Source organism: Lissotriton helveticus, chromosome 5_1, assembly GCF_964261635.1.
Source record: "Lissotriton helveticus chromosome 5_1, aLisHel1.1, whole genome shotgun sequence".
In the NCBI taxonomy this organism is placed as follows: domain Eukaryota; kingdom Metazoa; phylum Chordata; class Amphibia; order Caudata; family Salamandridae; genus Lissotriton; species Lissotriton helveticus.
The window spans coordinates 1,725,383,496-1,725,404,281 of record NC_136065.1 but is presented as its reverse complement, the minus strand read 5'-3'; the positions used below and the strand labels follow the sequence as shown (position 1 = coordinate 1,725,404,281).

The window sequence follows — 20,786 nt, the reverse complement described above, 5'->3', positions numbered from 1 at the left end:
ATTTAAACAAATGTTAATTATTGAAGCAAAAGGACAGATTGCAAGCGGGACCACAGACATTCATCTGCGATTCAGTTCTTAGTAGCAACAAATCACTCAAAATATACTCTTGCAAAAGGTTTAATATATCTAAGAGCTCATTTAAATTCATACAATTCCTTTAGACAAAGAATGAGAGTGCACATTTTTTAGCTTCTGAGGAAAGCTCAATTGACTGTGTGATCGTAGATGAGTTTCCACTACCTGAATCTGTACCTAAAAAAATTAACATGCTAAACGATTGTTACAGGCATCCAAGAGGGAAGGCAATATAAGTGCCTAATTAATGTGTACGTAAGACCCAACAGAGGGACATCAACAAAACAAAAAATACACCAGTATGTAAAAACGGATTGGAAAAAATATTAAATACATTATACATGTTAAGTAAGAAACAAAATGTCTCGCTTCGACTTATCACTTGTGTTTTTATTTCTTAAAGACTGTTAAATGACATATATTAGACTGCTAATTAGAAAGTTCTAAAACGTAGTGGTATCCAGGCATTTTGTCCTTCCCGTGGTTTGTTAATGATCAGTTTCGGAGTGGTTCGTAGTCTTATGTTCTTGTTGAAGATGCGGCTCCATGGCCGTTAGCCATTGTTTAGGAACAGTTGACTTGAATTGTTAGGGGTTTGTCTGAAATCTCCGAGCTACATTGGCTATGTATATTTTGTGTGTGTTTTTAGTTTTTCGTTACACGTTACATATGCACTGTATTGTGTACACTCCAGAAGTAAGTGGATTGTCTTTATCTATGGTGTGTGTTAATGACATGGAAAACATTAATGTAAAGTACATGTTCTCACAATGATCTTCTTTAGCGCATCTTTCACTTCCTTGTTTCTCAAACTGTAAATCAGAGGATTTAACATTGGGACAAAGATTGCATAGAAGACGGATAGCACCTTGTCTTGTATGATGGTGTGGGTGGAAACAGGTTGTAGATAATAAATGAAGAGCGTCCCGTAGAATATTGAGACAGTGGTGAAGTGGGACGCGCAAGTGGAGAAGGTTTTCTTCCTCGCGTCAGCTGAACGAATTTTAAATATAGCTCTAATAATGCAGGAGTACGATATAGTAATGAGAAAACCAGTGGTAGTCAGGTTGAAGCCTGATGACCAAAATACAGCAAATTCTTTTTTGCTTGTGTCAGTACAAGACAGTTTTATTAAGGGGGGATCAGAACAGAAAAAGTGGTCAATGGCGTGAGACCTACAGTAGGATAACGTCCAGGTAAAAAAGGTCTGAACACCTGCATCAGAAACACCATATATATATGGGCCAGCGACCAATAAAATACAGACCGTCCAAGACATCCTGGTTGTATACGTCAAGGGATAGCAAATGGCGACATAGCGATCATACGCCATCACCATAAGAATGTACTGCTCCGTAATCACAAAGACCAGGAAAAAGTAAAACTGAATGACACACCCAACATATGTGATGATCTTATTGCCTGTTAAAAGCTGGGCTAACATCTTCGGAGCCACCACTGAGGCGTAGCAGGCATCAACAAAAGAGAGGTTGCACAGAAAAAAGTACATTGGGGTATGGAGACGTGAGTCAATCACTGTTAGCACAATTAAGCCAACATTCCCGAGCATTGTGATGAAATAGACCACCGAAAACAAAAGAAAGAGGATAATTTCTATAGCCCGCTCATTGGTCAATCCAAGCAAAATATATTCCTGTGTGTTTGATAGATTTCTCACTTCCATGCTTCGCCAGTCCATCTTCTGTTGGGGGAAAAATGGACACAATTAACAGAATTTAGAGACATAATTTAGACTATGGTAGAAGTTTGAAGGCAAAGATATTATAAATGACAGAAAGTTCTCTGATTCCCCCACACCCTGCTTTGACGCTACCTTTACTGCAGGCACTGCTAACTCAAAGTGGGTGTATTTATTCCTCACACTTTATAAAAAAATGACATATTTCCGGAGAATAACATGAGGGAATTTTGTTTTCCTCCCCCATTCCGCACTGAGAAGCAGAGACAACTGCCACATAGAAAAAGTGGTGGGGCGGGTGTGCGGAGAGGAAGTTTAATAATAATTGAAAAAAAAGTTAAACTTACCTGCTGCCAGCCACTTCCCAAGGTGTGCCTTCATGTTGGTTCTTCTTTGTCCCAGCAGACATTGGGACTTCGTCACAGAATCTGTGTCCAATGCGTGCGCTGCTCGAGCAGTGCAGGGATTGGCCTGAGTGGGCTGAAAAGACGCTCCGCTCAGATCAGGGAGACTGTGGGGTTTCACCAGCTGGAAAGGTTGGTGGGGATTGGTTTTGGAGGCCCGTTGTGGGCCCCACTAGTGTTGGGGGGAGGCATGGGTGCACTGGAGGGGTACACATGGTACCCCCTACATTTCACTGTACCAAGTGACAGACACCGTGTGGTGCCTGCCACGTAGTGCAATGACACGCACAACATGCATTTTGAGCATCGCGGCGGGTGCTGCAGTCAGAAGCACCTGCTGCAATGTTAAAAGGCAAATTTGCGACCGCCATGGTGGGAGTCGCATCCTGGGTGTGCGGGACCACCGCATGTATTGGGGACGGTCCCAGTCACCACCATGATGGTGGACGAACTCTAGGCTGTCCGCCATCGTAATCAGCCCCTAGGAAAGCACTCGGAATGAGGCATAGAGAAGTAATGTTAATACCTGCTAAATTGGCACTCAGACTGGTGCAAGGTTTTCTGATACCTGGGAATATTGTCACTGTACCACCTCCTCTATTCTCTTTTGCTTTTATGAACAAGGAGACCCAACCCTGAGGCTCGCACTATAGGTAGCCTTGTCCTTTATTTGTAACAAGACATAAACTCTTGCTACTAACCCTAATGCACCTCAAATGGATTTGATTCAAAGCCTCACTTTATTATATACTTAGGGGGAAAAACTGAAAATGTAGGAAATTCCATCTGCGCAGTATGCTTCCCCCATTTTTAACTTTCACATGCACAGCACTGGTGCTGTGCTTGTGAAATCTATTGTTTTTAATATATCTTCATAGAGACTTACAGCCCATCTTTACTTGGTGTTCGGACAAAATATTGAGTTAGAAATGTCGACTTACACAAATATAGAGTTGTAAATATCGTGACACAGAAATATCTACGCGATACCTAAGGGGATGGTGGACGGAGCGTTTGAGCAAATCAAACACTCACCCCCAGTCAACTGATCTAGGTTTAATCCATCATCATGGTATGTTATGTTATGTTATTTTATCTTTTGTATAGCGCACGGCTACTCAAAAAGAGTGTCCCGGCGCTTTTAATAAGGAAGGCTGCATCATAGTAACATAACACTGTTAAAAAGAAGAAAGGACAGAAGACCGAGCGGGCGTACAAGAAGTGGGCTACTGGGTAAACAGCCAAGTTTTAAGGCCTTTTCTAAAGGCAAGTAGGCTGGTGGCTCCCTGCAAGGTGAACGGCAGAGAGTTCCACTGAACGGCAGATAGTTCATTCTTTAGCTCACACCACCACCCCAGTTCAGACATGGCCATATGCAAATCAGTCTGACCCTGTGCCTCATGGGAACAGTCCAGCCCGAACTGCCAATCCATGTCTTCCCTGGACCCGAAACAAGCATCCTGGTACCGGTTTCGGGTTCATAACCCTCATCAGCTAGGCTATCTTGAATCCTGTGGCAGAGTGGGCAAGGGACCCACATCTGGGCATACCCTGCCAACTCAGGGCGAACAAAGCGATACCAAAGGGGATGATGGAAGGAGCGTTTGAGCAAATCAAACACTCACCCCCGGTCAATTGATCTGGCTTTAATCCATCATCATTCTTTAGCTCACTCCACCACCCCAGTTCAGACATGGCCATATGCAAATCAGCCTGACCCTGTGCCACATGGGAACAGTCCAGCCCGAACTGCGAAGCCATTTCCCTGGACATGAAACAAGCATCCTGGGACCGGTTTCGGGTTCATAGTATATATTTTTATTTAATTGCTTGTTTTTTAATATATGTTACATTTTCAGTAGTTATCAATTTTATTTTAATTAAATGTTGCATATTTTAGTTTTGTAGCGGATAGTGGGTATATAAAGGGGAATAGGATGGGAAGCAATTTAATTATAATAAATTAATGATTATTTTTTATTTATTAATATGTATTTAATTGATATTTGATAGTGTTAATTGTGGGAAGTAATGTATTATAAATAACTTTTTAATTGGGTGTTAATTAAATAAGTAAATTCGTAATTGTATAAAATGAATTAGGGTGGGAAGTAATTAAAAATTTGTTGTTAATTATTAAAAAATATGGAAATTGTTTAATAATCATTTGTTAATATGTATTAATTAATTAATTGAAAATTGCTGCATCAGGTGCAGTCATTAACACAAAGGAGGCTTTGGTCCTTGCACAAACTAGTTTGGACCACTTCTATTATGTAAACTAACAAGGTATCTAGTTGCCATATTTATTGATTTATTCAAAAATAAAGGAACCAATGTTCTGATTTCATTAGCCCTGGTGGTTTATTTCACTTCTCTTTTTTCTTTTTCAGAATAATGTTTTTTTCATTAGGGCATGCCTCAAGGGCAACACTTAGGGCCCCATTACGATAGCGGGCGGACACAGTCTGCCCACCACCGTAACAGTAAACGGGACCGACCGCCATATGTGCGGCGGTCTCACTATGCCCATTAGGATGCAACCGCCGCCCTGTCGGTCGCATCCCGCATATTTTACATTGCGGCGGGCGGTGCTCTAAGCAGCACCCACCGCAATGCAAAAGATGCATGCTGTGCATTGGCATGCACAACATGACAGGCACCGGGCAGTGCCTGCCACCTTGTGTATGCCAATGTAGAGGGGTACCATAGATACCCCACAAGTGCACCCCCATCCCACCAACAACCCGGGCGCCCGCAACGGACCCCCTCAGCCAAAGACGCATGCACTTCCATAGCAGCATCGCCACCATGGAAAGGCCAAAGTCCGCACATATCATAATATGGCGGGCGGTGCCTGCTAGGCACTGCCACCATATCATGGTCCAGGACCGCACGGCAGGAAATCGTAACGATTGCCTGCCTGAGGTAAAGCAGCAGACAGTCTTTCTGTCCTTCCTGCCATTTTAATATGGCGGGGTAAATGGAGTGCGGACGGGGAAATGTTGTACAGATCGCAACCGCTGGTGCTTTTAATGTGTGCCCATGAAATGAAAGCCACTTGTTAGGATAGAGTTAATTACCAAAGCTTGTAATACAACCAAGCTGTGTATGCTCGGTAGACAAATCTGCCACTTGTGAAGTGTTATCTATTTGCTTTGCAATAAATATTTAATGCGCTCATGGTCAAAGCGACCTTATGACTCAGTAATTCCTTTTGTTTGTTGGTTAAACTTGCCTTCAATAGTCCTTGAAGTTCCTTTCATTCCATCTGCACGCTGGCTTCAATCTCGTGGCTGCTCGAGTGGCTGGGATGTTCTCAAGGATATAGAATCAAATACCAAAACTAACTAATAAGGATCGGGTTCGTTTTTCTTGTGCTTTAAAATTCTATCATGGATGCTGTAGTTCCAAACTCTGTGAAAAAGGACATTTAAATCTGAGTTTTGATTCAAAATCTATTGATTTCTGTCATTTCATTTAAATCTTGTGGCTGTTTTGAACTTCATGATAAGGTAACCCTCCTTTCTCATTAGCAGAATTTCCGGGTCCCCACCTCTGGGGCTCAGCGTTATTGCGCAATGTACAGTCCATTTAAAGTCTCTTTCTGTATGGCTCTTCTCCACAAACTGATTGACCATGGGGGCTGTGAGGATTTTCTTTTTTAATTGGGAGCGATGTTGTACAAGCCTTTGTTTTACCTCCTGGTTTGTTTTTCCTATATATATTTTCTGGCATGGAAAAATTATGGCATAGACCACATTTCTTGTTTTGCGGTTCATGAACTCATTATGCCTCCATTGTATTTGCCATCTATGAAGGTAGAACCCTCAATGGTGTGCAGTTTCCGCATCTGTGATGGCCTTGTATACGTTTCAAGTTAAAAATAGTATGAAAATTGTCTGGTCTTGTTGCTTTGACATCACCTGAGCGAATTATCTGTAGACCGATATTTCTATTCTTTTTCAAGGCAAACAGGGGTGACCCTATATTTTGAACTGATCCTTCAATCAGATGCCTATTATAGCATACAATGTTTTTGAATAGGTTAGTGTGTGGCCTGTACGTTGTTACGCAAACTAGACGTTCTGCAGGTCGTTTGTGCTTTTTTGTTAATAAATGCTCTTTTCATGGAGTGTTTTAACAGTTTAAGTGGATAACCTCTTTCCTTCAACTTACACATCAGTGTATGTGCATGCAATTCATAGTCTTTCCTGTAGGTGCAGCTGCGGCTGATTCGCAAAAATTTGCCATTCCGGAGTGGTAACTGTTATAATGTAGGGCATTGTTCCTATCCGTCACTTTGGTAATCCAATCTGTGTTGCTCGAACCTCCACATCTAAGAATGCAAGATTCTTTGTATTATGTGACAAACTAAATTTAATATACGGGCTGCGATTGTTCAGCCATTCATGGAATTCAATCAGGGATGTCTCGTTCCCCTCCCAAGTACACCTAATATCATCTATATATCGATGCCATTGTGTTATGTCGTCAATGACGGGATTGTTATTACAGTTGTATTTGTCTTCATATCTGGCCATGTACAGCACCGACATTTCTGGGGCGTGAGGAAAATTGAATTTTGCCCTATTGTGTGTCCCTACGTGTTCCCCATTATATGTTATATGTGCATGATCGATATGCATATTTATCCCTTGACCGAATAAAGACGCAATTCCAGTTGTGTCCAACGTTAGTATGCCAGTTATCTAGTCCCCCTGACAGCAACAAGTATTAGGCCTAAGTTGCCATCGTCTTTACATTGTGCACGTTAAATCATCGAGATGCACCCGTTTCTAGGCCTCAAAGGGCCCGGACACCAGATTCGAGCCTCATGTCTCCTGAAACCACTCAGAGGAGCGATGCAGCCCCTCCCGCATCCCTGACCCTTCACTTACTCTCTGCCAAGCAGCGCGGTGCCCGGCCTGGCCTGCCTGCCTGTCTGCCAAGAATATGTTATGCCTCTAGTTATCAGTTCAGCTCCCCGGCTTCACATTCCTAGCTAACGAACCGCATAAACATCTTCATCTATAAGTCTAGTTTTCCTGTCTCCATGCAAGAGAATTACTGAATTAGTATCCATAGAAGATTCATAGCACACACAATACATGAAGAATATATGCATGCACCAGCCTTAGTGACAAGTAGCCTCTGCCCTGATGACTTTTAGATTCTATCAACATGTTCTCCAAACACGAGATATCAGATATGCTATAGGTACATGTCGTCCTGACATCCCAGACTTTAGTCTCCTCTTCTAGTGTCAGAAGTCAGAGCCCCCAGCTCTCCCCAGTTACACGTCATGGCCCGTTTGCGCGCACCACTAGGTTAAAGGTTCCAGCTGCCCAGGTAGCCCCCTCCATGTATCCACCCACTTATGATACTTCTGTGACGTCTACATCACATGTCTCCGTGCACGCCTTCTTTTCACGCCCATATGTTCTTATCTTTCGTTTGTCACTTGTTACGCCTACTGTATTCAATGCAATTGTACTATTTTACTATATATACTGTATAATGTTAATGAGACGTTGCAGCTGCCATTCCATGCCAGTCCCTCTTATTTTGTGTCTGTCCCTTCCTGAACCTTCGCAGGTGATGGAACCCGATGGTCCATTGGCTCGAGCCATCTGATTAAAACCCTTCTGACTCAGACACCTCGGATCCTGCCTCTTATTTATTGAGCTATCCTTTTCCAGTTAATGCATAGAAAAATAGTACCGGTAATTATTTATTTATTTACCACATAAATGGCGCCCGAATAGGGACGAGCCCCTTCCCCACGCGCCGGAGATGTAACGCAGGCCCCCTGACCCTTCTACAGCCGTGACGGACCCCTACTGTGCACGTGCAGATATTTCTGCTTCAAGTCTCCCTCAGGCCCACGGAGGAGACGGAGACTGCGGTCCGGCATCCAGACGAGGCGGTGAGGAAGGCGGATCGTTCCGACCAGAGCCCAAGCCGAGAGAACAAGGTCCGAGGTATCCAGAGGCCCACCTGTTTCCGAAGCCCGAAGCGCATGCGTAGTGCGTAGCAGTAACCAGACGTCGTAGCAATCCAGTCCAGTCCGAGGCCTTCAGTTTTGCTTCCCGGTGAGTACCGTTGCTGGGGGTATCTAGATGGGTGTTCATTAATTTGTGCCCGGTCCTACGGGTTTGGGTACACAGATCCGGTCCGACGTGTTCACTTAGGTGGATACGGTATGACGTGTCTCTTTAGGAGACCGGTATGTTCTGTACTGTTTTAGCAGTGCATCCGTTCTGTACTGTTTTAGCAGTGCATCCAGTAATTCTAGTAAGTCTGTTCTCGAGAAATTCAAGTATTATGTTTTCAATGTATTAAGTCTATTGTATTACTATGTTTATTGTGTATTGTGTTCAAGTTCAAGTACGGTTCAAATATGCCGCTGTTTTCTAAGTTACGTCAGATAAAAACCAGAAAAGGGTTACTCGAAGAATCAGTTCCTGTCCCTCCTAGGGACAGTCCTGGACATTTCATGTATCATAAGCATGGCTTAGATGCCATACTGTATCTAGATTTATGGGTCGATTACACCAAGAATCTCGAAGAGAAATATAGATGGCCTGTTTCACGAACATGGGATGCCGAGTGCATCATGAGAGTAGAAGAAGCATTATGGAAAAAGAAAGCCAGACAATCCCAGAAAGATGCCATAGAATTATGGCGTAAAGAATCCCATAAGAGAACCGAAAAAGAATTCAGAAAAGCCGAACTAAGTAGGGAATCCTCCGAAAAAGCCCAAGAAAGGGAATTACTAGAAGAAGGTGAACGAGTAAGAGCAGAACAGTCTAACAGACAAAGAAATGCCCTTATTAAAGGTGTGTATCCCTTTCTCGCCGAGGGTTTGCCGAAGGCGACCCCGGAAGCACCCTGTAATCTACTGCCACCATTAGTCCCGACTAAGCTGCGTCATAAACCAACCGCAGCTGAAATTTTTCTTTCTTCCTATTTGGACGACACTGTCCCAGAATATGCTAATACGAATCCTGCACCAGTTCAACTTCCACCTCCTGTTAATGTAATTACTGCGCCTCCAGTCGTTGGTCCTGTTAATGCGCCAGCACCCCAGGATCAACCCACATTACGTACTCCCACTCTGCCAGTCACGTTACCTGTAACCGCGCATTCAGTATTAATCGACGATTCTAGTTCCGGAGGAGCAGGGGGAGGTACTCCTATCACCCCGCCTCAAAGAAAGCGCCTGACACTAAGAGAACAGCATTACAGCGTACGCCAAAAGTGGCCGCGTACGAAGCGCTCAAAAGGTACCTTACCGATTGTAGATATGATACAGTGCCAGGTGAAGATCACATGATAATATATTCCGTACGTTTACGACGAGTTGCAAACTTTTTGATTACCATATCAGATATGAAAGAACATTTACACAGAATATATCACTTTATCCGAACAGGGGAGAAACTAGAAAGTATTCACGAAGCTATGGCACACAGGAAAGTCGAGACTCAAGGCATGATTTTGCAATTTCTAATAAATTGTTTAATAAGAGAACAAGATCGTCCAGATAAAAATCCAGAAGAAATGAAAGTCCTGATAAGATGGAGTGACAATATAGCAGACGGAAAACACAAGACACAGAATAGTATAGAAACAATGTACAGAAAGATTCGTAAAGAAATTCTAGGCATACACGAGAGGGAGAAAGCAAGTAGAGTAGCAGAGAAAGAGAATGATTCTTCAGACGAAGAGACAGACAACGAGAATCCCACCAGAATAGCGTATGTAGGTAGGACGAGATTTTCTGATAGACACACACGCCTAGATTACAAGAAAGCTTTTCCTCCTCCCGTACCAGAACAGTGTTCTCTTGAACAAATATTCCAGGCCACCGATAAAGTTCTGAAATTACAAATAGGTTACAGTGAACTTAGTACCATGCATGAACAGGAACTAGCCCGGTCAGCAGTCCGATGGACTAGTGATTCTACCACATTTCCAGACGAAGCAGTGGCTCAAATGTTTCTGAAACTGCCCCCAGCCGAGCAGCGACTGGTGGGTATGTATATGATCCAGCACCTCATTACACTGTATGAAAGTCAGCATTCTGATCCAGGTCCTTTATATAATGTACTGAACGAGTTACTCCTAAACCGAAGGAAAGGTCTCGGTACCGATTTAATTAGTGTCATCTTAGAACAGCGCCACAAATACAGAACGTTCCTGACTCCGCATTTTGTTCCTGTTTCACCCCCATTCTACATAGATAGACAGAATCCGTTGCGAGAAGTACATCCTGTTAAGGGAACGGGGGGTGAGCTCGAACGAGTATTTGTTTACACCCCTATAACGAAAATAGAACTACTAGAAATGAAAAAGTTAGTGCCCTGTCACGATAAAGATCCAGCAGGGTTTCACCGTGAGTTAAAAGACATGCTCCGTATGGGGGAATACACGTATCCTGATATCATTAAAATGTTAAAGGTCCTGTTGCCTGCGGGCATATATGAAAAACTCAAAGAGAAAGAATGGGAGGTGGGAGAGAAAAAGATTGATTGGACCGCGTTAGAGAACGAAGATAACACACGAGTCCCAGGTACTGGTCTTGGGGCTAAAGCCAAAGAATTGCCCGAGTTGTTAATACAAGTCTTGCCAAGATTATTAGCCATGAAAAAGGAAGACTGGGATGCCATCTCAGCCTGTAAACAGAAACAAGACGAAGATACTAGTGATTTTTATTCCAGATTTGAGAAATGTTTCATCATAAATAGCGGTCTGAAAACAAGTAGTGAGTCGTATCCCCATCTTTTTGTTACCAAACTAGTTGAAAATTCTTTACCACAAGTTAAAAATCGAGTACTGAAAGTCGAGAGTATCTGGCAAGCTAATACCCCGTGCCAAATGCTCCAGATGCTACAGTACCACCAGAACCGAATCAGGGAAGAGCAAGAACACGAAAGAAGACGTATGAAAGACACGAAAATGAAGGTTTTAGTTGCACAGTCTGTTCCAGCAGATAGTCAGAAGAGGGGTACGAGTCAGACAAGTCATTCTGCAGCTCCTGTTAAAGGGACATGCAATTACTGTAAACAGCCAGGTCATTACATAAACGAATGTGCAGTTCTGAAACACAACATAGCTACAGGTAAGACGAAAGAGAGACCACGTCCTCCTAGACAAGAACATGTTCCGCAGAATTCGCAACCGCCGCAGAATGCACAACAGACAGTTACAGTACCGCAGCCTATAGCTGCCACACAACACGTTACACAACAGATGTACCAGTATGCACAGTCAGATTATCCAGAATATCAGCAGTATTCATGAAACAGCCTAGAGAGGGAGGTTGGCTTGCCTCTCATCGAGGTTCCTGTAGATCAATAGGGTCCCTATGTACACAGTCAAGTATTAGGGAAAGACAGAAAGTTTCTGATAGATACAGGGGCAAGTAGGACTACCATCAGTCATGACGAGGTTCCAGGGGCTCCGCTCTCAGGCTCAAGAAATGTTTCCCTGGGATTTTCAGGAAAGCCTATTGTTAATGAAATATCGAAACCAGTTTCTCTAAAAGTTGGTCCATTGTCCCGAACTACAGACTTGTTACTTACGAAATCATGTCCTGAAAATTTACTTGGTATAAAAACATTGAAAGAATTAGGAGCTATTATTTGTTGCTCTCCGGAAGGAGTGAGATTGTTTTTACGTGATTTTAAAGGTCATTATGTGTTACGTGATTTTGATCCAAGATTACTGAATGTACCACAGCATTTGTGGGCGCAAGGTCCAACTGATGTAGGTTATATGCATATTACACCATATCGGGTTACTCTGAAACAAGGTGTTGTATTACCACGAATCCGACAGTATAAATTGCCACCTGAGGCTGTAGCAGCCTTATTGAAAATTATTGACGAGCTCATTGCTCAAGGAGTAGTTGTAGAAACTGACTCCAATGTATGTAATTCTCCTATCATTCCGATTCTTAAACGCACTGATCCAAATGCACCTCCAGTTTATCGATTAGTGATTGACCTTCGAGAACTTAATAAATGTATCATACCCCAGTATCCAGTGGTTCCAGATATCTCTTCCCTATTAACTGCCATTGATTCTGAAGCCGAGTTCTTTACTGTTATTGATCTCAAGAACGCATTCTTTAGTGTCCCCATTCATCCAGACAGCCAGTTTCTTTTCGGATTCTGTTTAAATGGAAGAAGCTATAAATTCACACGAGCACCTCAAGGTTTCACAGAAAGTCCTAGTATTTACAGTCAAGCACTTAAACGACAACTAGACAGTATTCACATGCCAACTGACACTGCCCTGATCCAGTATGTCGATGATCTACTGATCACAGCCCGTACAGAGCGTGACTGCGAACGTGCATCACTGACAGTCTTGTATTTCCTGGCAGACATGGGGCACAAGGTGTCCCCTTCCAAACTGCAATTCTGTGTCCAGCAAGTGGTATACCTTGGACACTTACTGTCCAAGAGGGGTAGACAGTTGACACCTGACCGTATCCAGTTAATAGCACATCTTCCACAGCCCAAGACACAGAAGGAGGTACGAGCTTTTATCGGCCTCACTTCTTACTGCAGACAATGGATCCCTCAGTACGCATATCTAGCCAAGCCACTGATACAGTTAACAACACAGGAGGCAGTGACATCGACTGTCCTCCCTTGGACCCAAGAACATACACGTGTTTTCAGTAAGTTAAAGAAAGCTTTATGCCAAGCACCTGTCTTAGCAACACCAAACTACAGTAAGCCTTTTACACTTTTTGTCACTGAACGTGATGGTACAGCATTATCTGTTCTCACACAAGATCAAGCAGGACAACACAAGCCCTGTGCTTATTTTTCTAGCACATTAGATCCAGTCGCCCAGGCTCTGCCTGCGTGCCTCAAGTCAGTTGCAGCCACAGCTCTGGCTATCAGACAAAGTGATTCCATAGTGTTAGGACATTCCCTGACAGTACAAGTTCCACACTCCGTGGAAGTTCTCTTAAACCGAACACAGACTCAGCACTTGACAATTGCACGTTTAACAGGATATGAACTGACACTGTTCCAGCCACACATAGAAATCAGACGCTGCAACATTTTAAATCCTGCTACACTGTTACCCTCGACTGTTCCAAATCCTGCCACACATGACTGTGTGGAAGTTATTAACACCATGACAAAGCCAAGACAAGACTTGACGGACATTGCATTACCTGATCCAGACCTGACACTTTACGTGGATGGTTCATGTATGAGAACGAGTACAGGAGAACTAGTAGCCGCGTATGCAGTGACTACTGAAACTGAAGTTATAGAAACACATCGTATTGACACCCTGTCTGCTCAAGCAGCAGAGCTCATCGCTCTGACCCAAGCCTGCATATTAGCTAAAAACCTGAAAGTAAACATATATACAGATTCACGTTATGCATTCGGAGTCGTACACGACTTTGGAGTGCTCTGGCAAGAAAGAGGTTTCATGACCTCTCATGGAGCCAAGATTCAGCATGGCCCCCTCATTCAAGCTCTGTTAGAAGCAATACATCTACCAACAGCCATTGCCATTATGAAGTGCAAAGCACATACGAAAGCCACTGACACTATTTCCCTGGGTAACGATCTAACAGATCGTACAGCCAAGCTTACAGCTCAGACCCCAGACATTCCAGTTAACGTGACAAAGACAGACGTTCCAGTCCAGACAACTTGTATGACAGTTAAGGACCCTACACAAGACGTACTAGACATACAGTCACACGCTACCCCAGATGAAATCAAGAAATGGTCTCAACAAGGAGGGGTCCAGACAGATCAGGGATGGTTGACGAAGGGAAAAGCCACATGGTTTCTCCCCGACTCTATGGTTCAAGTCATTATTAATACAGCACACAGTCCAGCACATTTAGGAGAAAAAGCCATGTTAGACAGTATTCAGAACCTCTGGTTTAACAAGCATTTACGAGCAGCAGCCAAGCAGAAAGTGCGTACCTGCATGATCTGTTGTCAATTCAATCCAGGTAAAGGTGTTCCGGTGGAACAAGGTGGATTCCATCCTCCTGACCACCCTTTTGAAGTCCTCCAGATGGATTATATTCAGATGGAGCGATGTCGAGGTTTCAAGTATGTCCTCGTAGTTGTATGCGCTTTGTCCAGATGGACAGAAGCATATCCAGTCCCTGATTACACTGCCGCGACCACTGCCAGGCAGTTGGTTCGTGAGTTTTTTCCCCGCTATGGTTTACCCAGGGTCGTGTATTCAGACAACGGCCAGCCATTCTCATCCGAACTCATGAAACAAGTATCTCTTCTGTTAGGGTACCAGTGGAAGTTCCACTGTGTACGACACCCCGAGGCAGCTGGCCTCGTCGAGAGACATAATCAGACTCTGAAAATCCGCATTGCAAAGGTTTGTGCCGAGAAAGGCGTAGATTGGTTGATAGCTCTGCCAGTCGCCCTTTTTTACATGAGAATGGTCGCTCACTCCCGTTCAGGTCTGTCCCCCTTCGAGGTTGTTTTCGGTCGTCCCCCGAATATGTGGGGTACACCTATACCACGTAAAATAACAGATGTTGACAGTAATATGCTGACAGATTACCTAGCTTCCTTGATGTCTGCACTACTCTCTTATCGTTCACAGGTCGCGGCTGCCTTTCCAGACAACACTCAAGTGAAACCGCACGAGGTCGTTCCAGGCGATCTTGTTTTGATCCGCAACTTCGATCGCTCAAGCCCGCTGGAGCCCCGCTGGAAGGAGCCAAAGCTCGTTCTGATGACCACAAGGACCGCCGTCAAAGTGGAGGGCCGCAAGGGATGGCTCCACTCCAGTCACGTTAAACGATTCCATGGACTCCGTCCAAAGACTTTTTTCAAGGACTGCCCCGATACTGACTCTAAACTTCCCCTGTTAGAGAAAACTCCGCAGCAGGAGTATAAATCAAAACTGAGGTCTAGCAAGTCAGACAGTTTAATTGTTTAAGTCCCTCTCGGGTGAAGCGGTTAGACAGGTTCCTGACATGTATGAGATAGACCCACATAGTGAGAGAGTTAGTCGAAACTCCAAGAAAATACGTTACTGTAAAAATTTGCGCAGCCGATGCGTTGTTACATTATTCATTATGTTATTTCTGAGTCTTACGATCACAAGTATAAGTTATGTTTTACATGTATTTTTTCCTCCTTTTGATTCACATGTACATCTTTCCTCTAATGATACAGTAGAGCACACATTTAGTGAACTACCTCCTCACGAGTTATCCTATCGACTTGCAATGCGCAACAATTCTTTTATCCGTATGTTACACTATTCACACCAGACCAGCAATGCCACTAATTGTTGGGTGTGTGGTCGACTCCCCCCTTACCAGACACCGAAGGGAGTTCTGCCACTCTTTCCCTATCCGTTTTCACATAATGGTTCGTGTGGAGCATGGTTTACGTTAACAGCCTCCTCAAAAGATAAGTCCCTTTTAAATAGAACATGTTTTCCAGACAAGGAAGGTCTTTCCCATAGGATAGGGTTAGATCTAGAAAATGAAGTATATGATTTAGGTAATTTCTCCTCCAATTTCATGATTTTGAATGTTCAGTCCGAAACTACTCCAGACTTGCCTGCTATAACAGTCCTACCAGTGAAAGGGGAGTTATGTGTCAGAAAGAATGGTTCAGTACATCTAGGACACAGTGATTGTGCTACTATGGTCGAGTATAGTGACAGTGGGAAGTCTACTTTCAAAGCCTCACGTCATTCATATTTTTTATGTGGCCAGACCGCATATGTACGTCTGCCCCTAGATTGGGATGAAACATGTTATATTGCCTTCCTGCTGCCACCAGTTTTTCTAGCCCCATCCGATTATCACAGAAATACACATTTAGTACACATCAGACATAGAAGGGAGATCGAGTCCCCAATTGTCGACCAGACTGAAACTGCCTTAGAACAGTATACCGATTTCAATAAAGGTTTCTTTTTCTTCATAGGACCTATCCAGAATAGTAAGCTTATACGTAGGTTAACCAGAACCCTTGAAGCAGTAGTGAATGAGACTACTTCCGCTCTAGGTAACTTAACAGAAGAGCAATCTGCTATTAGATTTGTCGTGCTTCAGAACCGCCTTGTTCTTGACGTCATACTGGCCGATAGGGGCGGAGCTTGTAGAGTCATCGGATCTAGTTGTTGCATTTTCATTCCTAATAACGCACCGTCTGTTTATTCAGCTATAACTAGACTTCATAAAATAGCCCATCAGTTACACCAGAATCCAGGCACCTGGACATGGTCCGGTTGGCTCTGGAGTATAATATCTGCCTGGGGATGGAAAGTATTATCATTCCTAGGAGTAGGAGTCATGATCATTTTCAGTTGCTGTCTCTGTTTACAATGTGGCCCTGCGATTTGCGGCTTGTGCGCTACCTCTTGTATTCCAAGTCCTAAGTCCCGTTCCAAGAAGATTCGAGACGAGCAAATGATGCTATATGAACAGATAGATGGTATCATGAATATTGATGTTTCCTGAAGGAAACGTAGGGAACAAGGAGGGAATGAGGAAAATTGAATTTTGCCCTATTGTGTGTCCCTACGTGTTCCCCATTATATGTTATATGTGCATGATCGATATGCATATTTATCCCTTGACCGAATAAAGATGCAATTCCAGTTGTGTCCAACGTTAGTATGCCAGTTATCTAGTCCCCCTGACAGCAACAAGTATTAGGCCTAAGTTGCCATCGTCTTTACATTGTGCACGGTAAATCATCGAGATGCACCCGTTTCTAGGCCTCAAAGGGCCCGGACACCAGATTCGAGCCTCATGTCTCCTGAAACCACTCAGAGGAGCGATGCAGCCCCTCCCGCATCCCTGACCCTTCACTTACTCTCTGCCAAGCAGCGCGGTGCCCGGCCTGGCCTGCCTGCCTGTCTGCCAAGAATATGTTATGCCTCTAGTTATCAGTTCAGCTCCCCGGCTTCACATTCCTAGCTAACGAACCGCATAAACATCTTCATCTATAAGTCTAGTTTTCCTGTCTCCATGCAAGAGAATTACTGAATTAGTATCCATAGAAGATTCATAGCACACACAATACATGAAGAATATATGCATGCACCAGCCTTAGTGACAAGTAGCCTCTGCCCTGATGACTTTTAGATTCTATCTTTATCAAAAGGAGGGAGAGAGATCAATAGATCAACGGACACTAGTTACCACTTAGGGAAGTGGAGGGTCCAGTTACAGCATGTGTCTGCGGGTGGTCTGCATTATCAAAGTGGGGAGCTGAACTGTTCCTGCAAGAGGGGGGACTCGGCGGAGATGGGTAGGTGACTCCTCGCGGACACGGGCAGAGCAAGCCAAGTCTGAAGGCTTCCCCCGATGTACTGACCCGCCGATCACCCATGTGGTATTTAGCCCTTAACCCTTAGGCATAGGACTTCCCATGGAGGTAAACTGTATACCCATACCACACCATATACATGACACTGGCATGTTATTGAGTTAATTTTCTTCCTTCTGTTATTATTTTTCACTTTTTAAGGTCCTGATGAATCGCAGGATAGTATTCCGTTTGCGAGAAACATGTTGACCACTTGTTGTTTTCCAGAGCTCCACACAGGTCACTCTACCTAACGAGGTGACACTGAGTGAGCTTGCTTTCACAATTTTAACTGCAATAGGGGGACCACTAGAATAAAATTGTTTCTGGTACCTCTTACTGCATTTTAACTTTCACCTCAGGCTCAGTTGCCTCCCCGCCCACACACCCACACTTCACCATAGGGCAGTTGGATACAAAAGATCTCCGCCAAAGTGCCCCTCTTTGAGGTGTGCCCGTCGGGGATTGCACCGCCCCCCCGACGAGGAGCAACCGCCGATGATGAAGCATGACATCCTTCGGGGTGTGTGAGGCAAATACATCCAACAAAAGGGATGCCCACAGGTGTTACATTTACACCTCTGGTCACGCCAGCGTGTACATAGTCCACCTTAGTCTTCCCCCCCTTTTTTTCCCCCCCTCTTGCAGGAACAGTTCAGCTCCCCACTTTGATATTTTAGATTCTATCAACATGTTCTCCAAACACGAGATATCAGATATGCTATAGGTACATGTCGTCCTGACATCCCAGACTTTAGTCTCCTCTTCTAGTGTCAGAAGTCAGAGCCCCCAGCTCTCCCCAGTTACACGTCATGGCCCGTTTGCGCGCACCACTAGGTTAAAGGTTCCAGCTGCCCAGGTAGCCCCCTCCATGTATCCACCCACTTATGATACTTCTGTGACGTCTACATCACATGTCTCCGTGCACGCCTTCTTTTCACGCCCATATGTTCTTATCTTTCGTTTGTCACTTGTTACGCCTACTGTATTCAATGCAATTGTACTATTTTACTATATATACTGTATAATGTTAATGAGACGTTGCAGCTGCCATTCCATGCCAGTCCCTCTTATTTTGTGTCTGTCCCTTCCTGAACCTTCGCAGGTGATGGAACCCGATGGTCCATTGGCTCGAGCCATCTGATTAAAACCCTTCTGACTCAGACACCTCGGATCCTGCCTCTTATTTATTGAGCTATCCTTTTCCAGTTAATGCATAGAAAATAGTACCGGTAATTATTTATTTATTTACCACAGGCGAAGGGACAACCCATCGCAGGCCCCTTTATTTGTAGGAAAAAATCATCTTCAAATTAAAAAAAGTTCTTTCTCAAAGATAATGAGGCCAGGATCAGAATTAACTGAGTCGGTACTTGGTGTGGCCTTGCTCTTTGCTCTAGGTAAAATTGCATAGACTCCAAGGCTTTGTCTTGGGAGATTTGTGTATAAAGGTACAAGACATCCAATGTGACTAAGATGTTCCGTGCAGTATCAAAAGTATATCCCTCTACCCTTTTGATGAACTCCATTAATAAGAGGGAACATCTGATAGGAAATGTTTTAGAAAGGTGTCCTCATACTTTAAGAGTGGCTCAAGAATGGATTCACATCCGTAAACTATCGGTCTTCCTGGGGGGTGCATGGCATCTTCATGGCCTTTAGGTAAAAAGTATATTACCGAGTTCTTGAATGCTTCTTTATGAGGTCGTTGAACTCTCTTGGTCCTAGAATACCCGTATTTAATCCTTTTTTCACAATCTTCATGATATCATTCTCAATTTCTTTTGAGGTGTCTTGAGGAATGCGTCAATACCCCAGGGGGTTCATCACATGGCTTCTCCCTTCTGATAGGTAAGAATCTTTCGACCAGAGTACGATGGCCCACCTTTGTCTGCTGGCTTGATGACAATGGAGTTCTCTTCCTTTAATGTTCGAATTGTCAACCTTTGTTCCTGTGATATGTTGTTCTTCACAAACACTTTTTGTTCTCAAGTTGGCTCAGGGATGACAACACTGCTTGCTCAAATGATATCATCTCCTTGGGAATGCTGTAAGTCGGTGGACAAATGTTAGATTTGTTCTGAAGACCTGAGGGTTCTTCTCTTGTGGTTTCTTCTTTATCTTTAAAAAAAGCTCTTAGCCGTATTTTCCAGAAGAGTTCCATAGCTTCCATTTTCAATTTGACTAAATCTGAATGCACCCAGGGAACAAACGTTAATCCTACTTCTAAGACTGACGACTGTTCTTTGGTAAGGACAATATTGGACAAATTTATTATGGAGGATTTTCCTATGTTTTTTAATGCTGACTCCTGGTTCACATTTTCCATGGCAGTGGTTTGTAACGCTCTTGGTTCTTTTGTTGGCCTCTGACTAAAAAAGAGGACTTTCTTTGTTGGTTCTGGTTGGACGTCCCTTCCCCTAAGTCTGAGTCACCTGTCGATTCCGATAACATTTCTGAAAATGTTAGAAATCGCGTTTTAGAAAGTTTCCGATACTCCTACAAGAATCTCCTGGAGTCTGGTTTTGTATAGAAATCTATTTTCAGGTACGGGTACACTGCTTTTATATTGAACGTTTTTTTGTCCTTCTCGAATTTATTTGATTTGAAATTTATATTGTTATCGTTAAAGGAGGAAATTTATTTTTCTATTTTTTCCAATAGAGATTTTGCTTCTGTAACCATGTGGCTGTCTTTTATTGCTTGTATCTGTTCCTCAAATTCTTCTGCTTCTTTTTTTACAAATCCTGTGTACCGTTTCTATCGAGTGGACCATTAAATACCGGCTGCATTTTCTGCTAATTTAGCTGAATACCTTTTTGTGTTCAGGATCTTCTGTAAATATCACTGGGACATTCTTGAACTGAAGGCCCCAGGAGATCGTGTCGGCTTTCAAGTGTTCAACGAGAAAATGACCATGTAGTTCGGTTCTTATGTGTTTTTTCTGTAACCTTATCAATTTTTCAGAGGTATTTTGTTGTTTATCTGAGGTACTGAGAGTGACAGTGGAGAAAATGGTAGGATGTGAAATACATTTTTGTATACGGTCCTCTGTAAAGGATAGAGTGTCCTTCTATGACATGTTTATGTGCCCATTGCCAAGTATGTACTTGTATTGTTTTTCATCCACCCTTTACCTATTCGCCCCATAGCTGCACAACTTTAAAGCCTACTTATCAGGTACATGTTTTTGTTTATCTTCGTCCTCCACCATTTACCTGACCTCCCCACTTTAAAGTACCA

The 20,786-nt window shown here is 43.5% G+C and overlaps 2 protein-coding genes across 2 annotated transcripts in view; one reads left to right on the top strand and one right to left on the bottom strand.

The window, feature by feature from the left end:
• Nucleotides 1-20,786, top strand: part of LOC144755773 (long-chain fatty acid transport protein 2-like) — a 599,753-nt gene that overhangs the window by 473,947 nt on the left and 105,020 nt on the right. The window lies entirely within an intron of this gene.
• LOC144756511 (olfactory receptor 5M5-like) lies at nt 824-1,762 on the bottom strand. The gene has a single exon (XM_078646308.1). It carries the CDS (start codon nt 1,760-1,762, stop codon nt 824-826), a length of 939 nt encoding a protein of 312 aa, XP_078502434.1.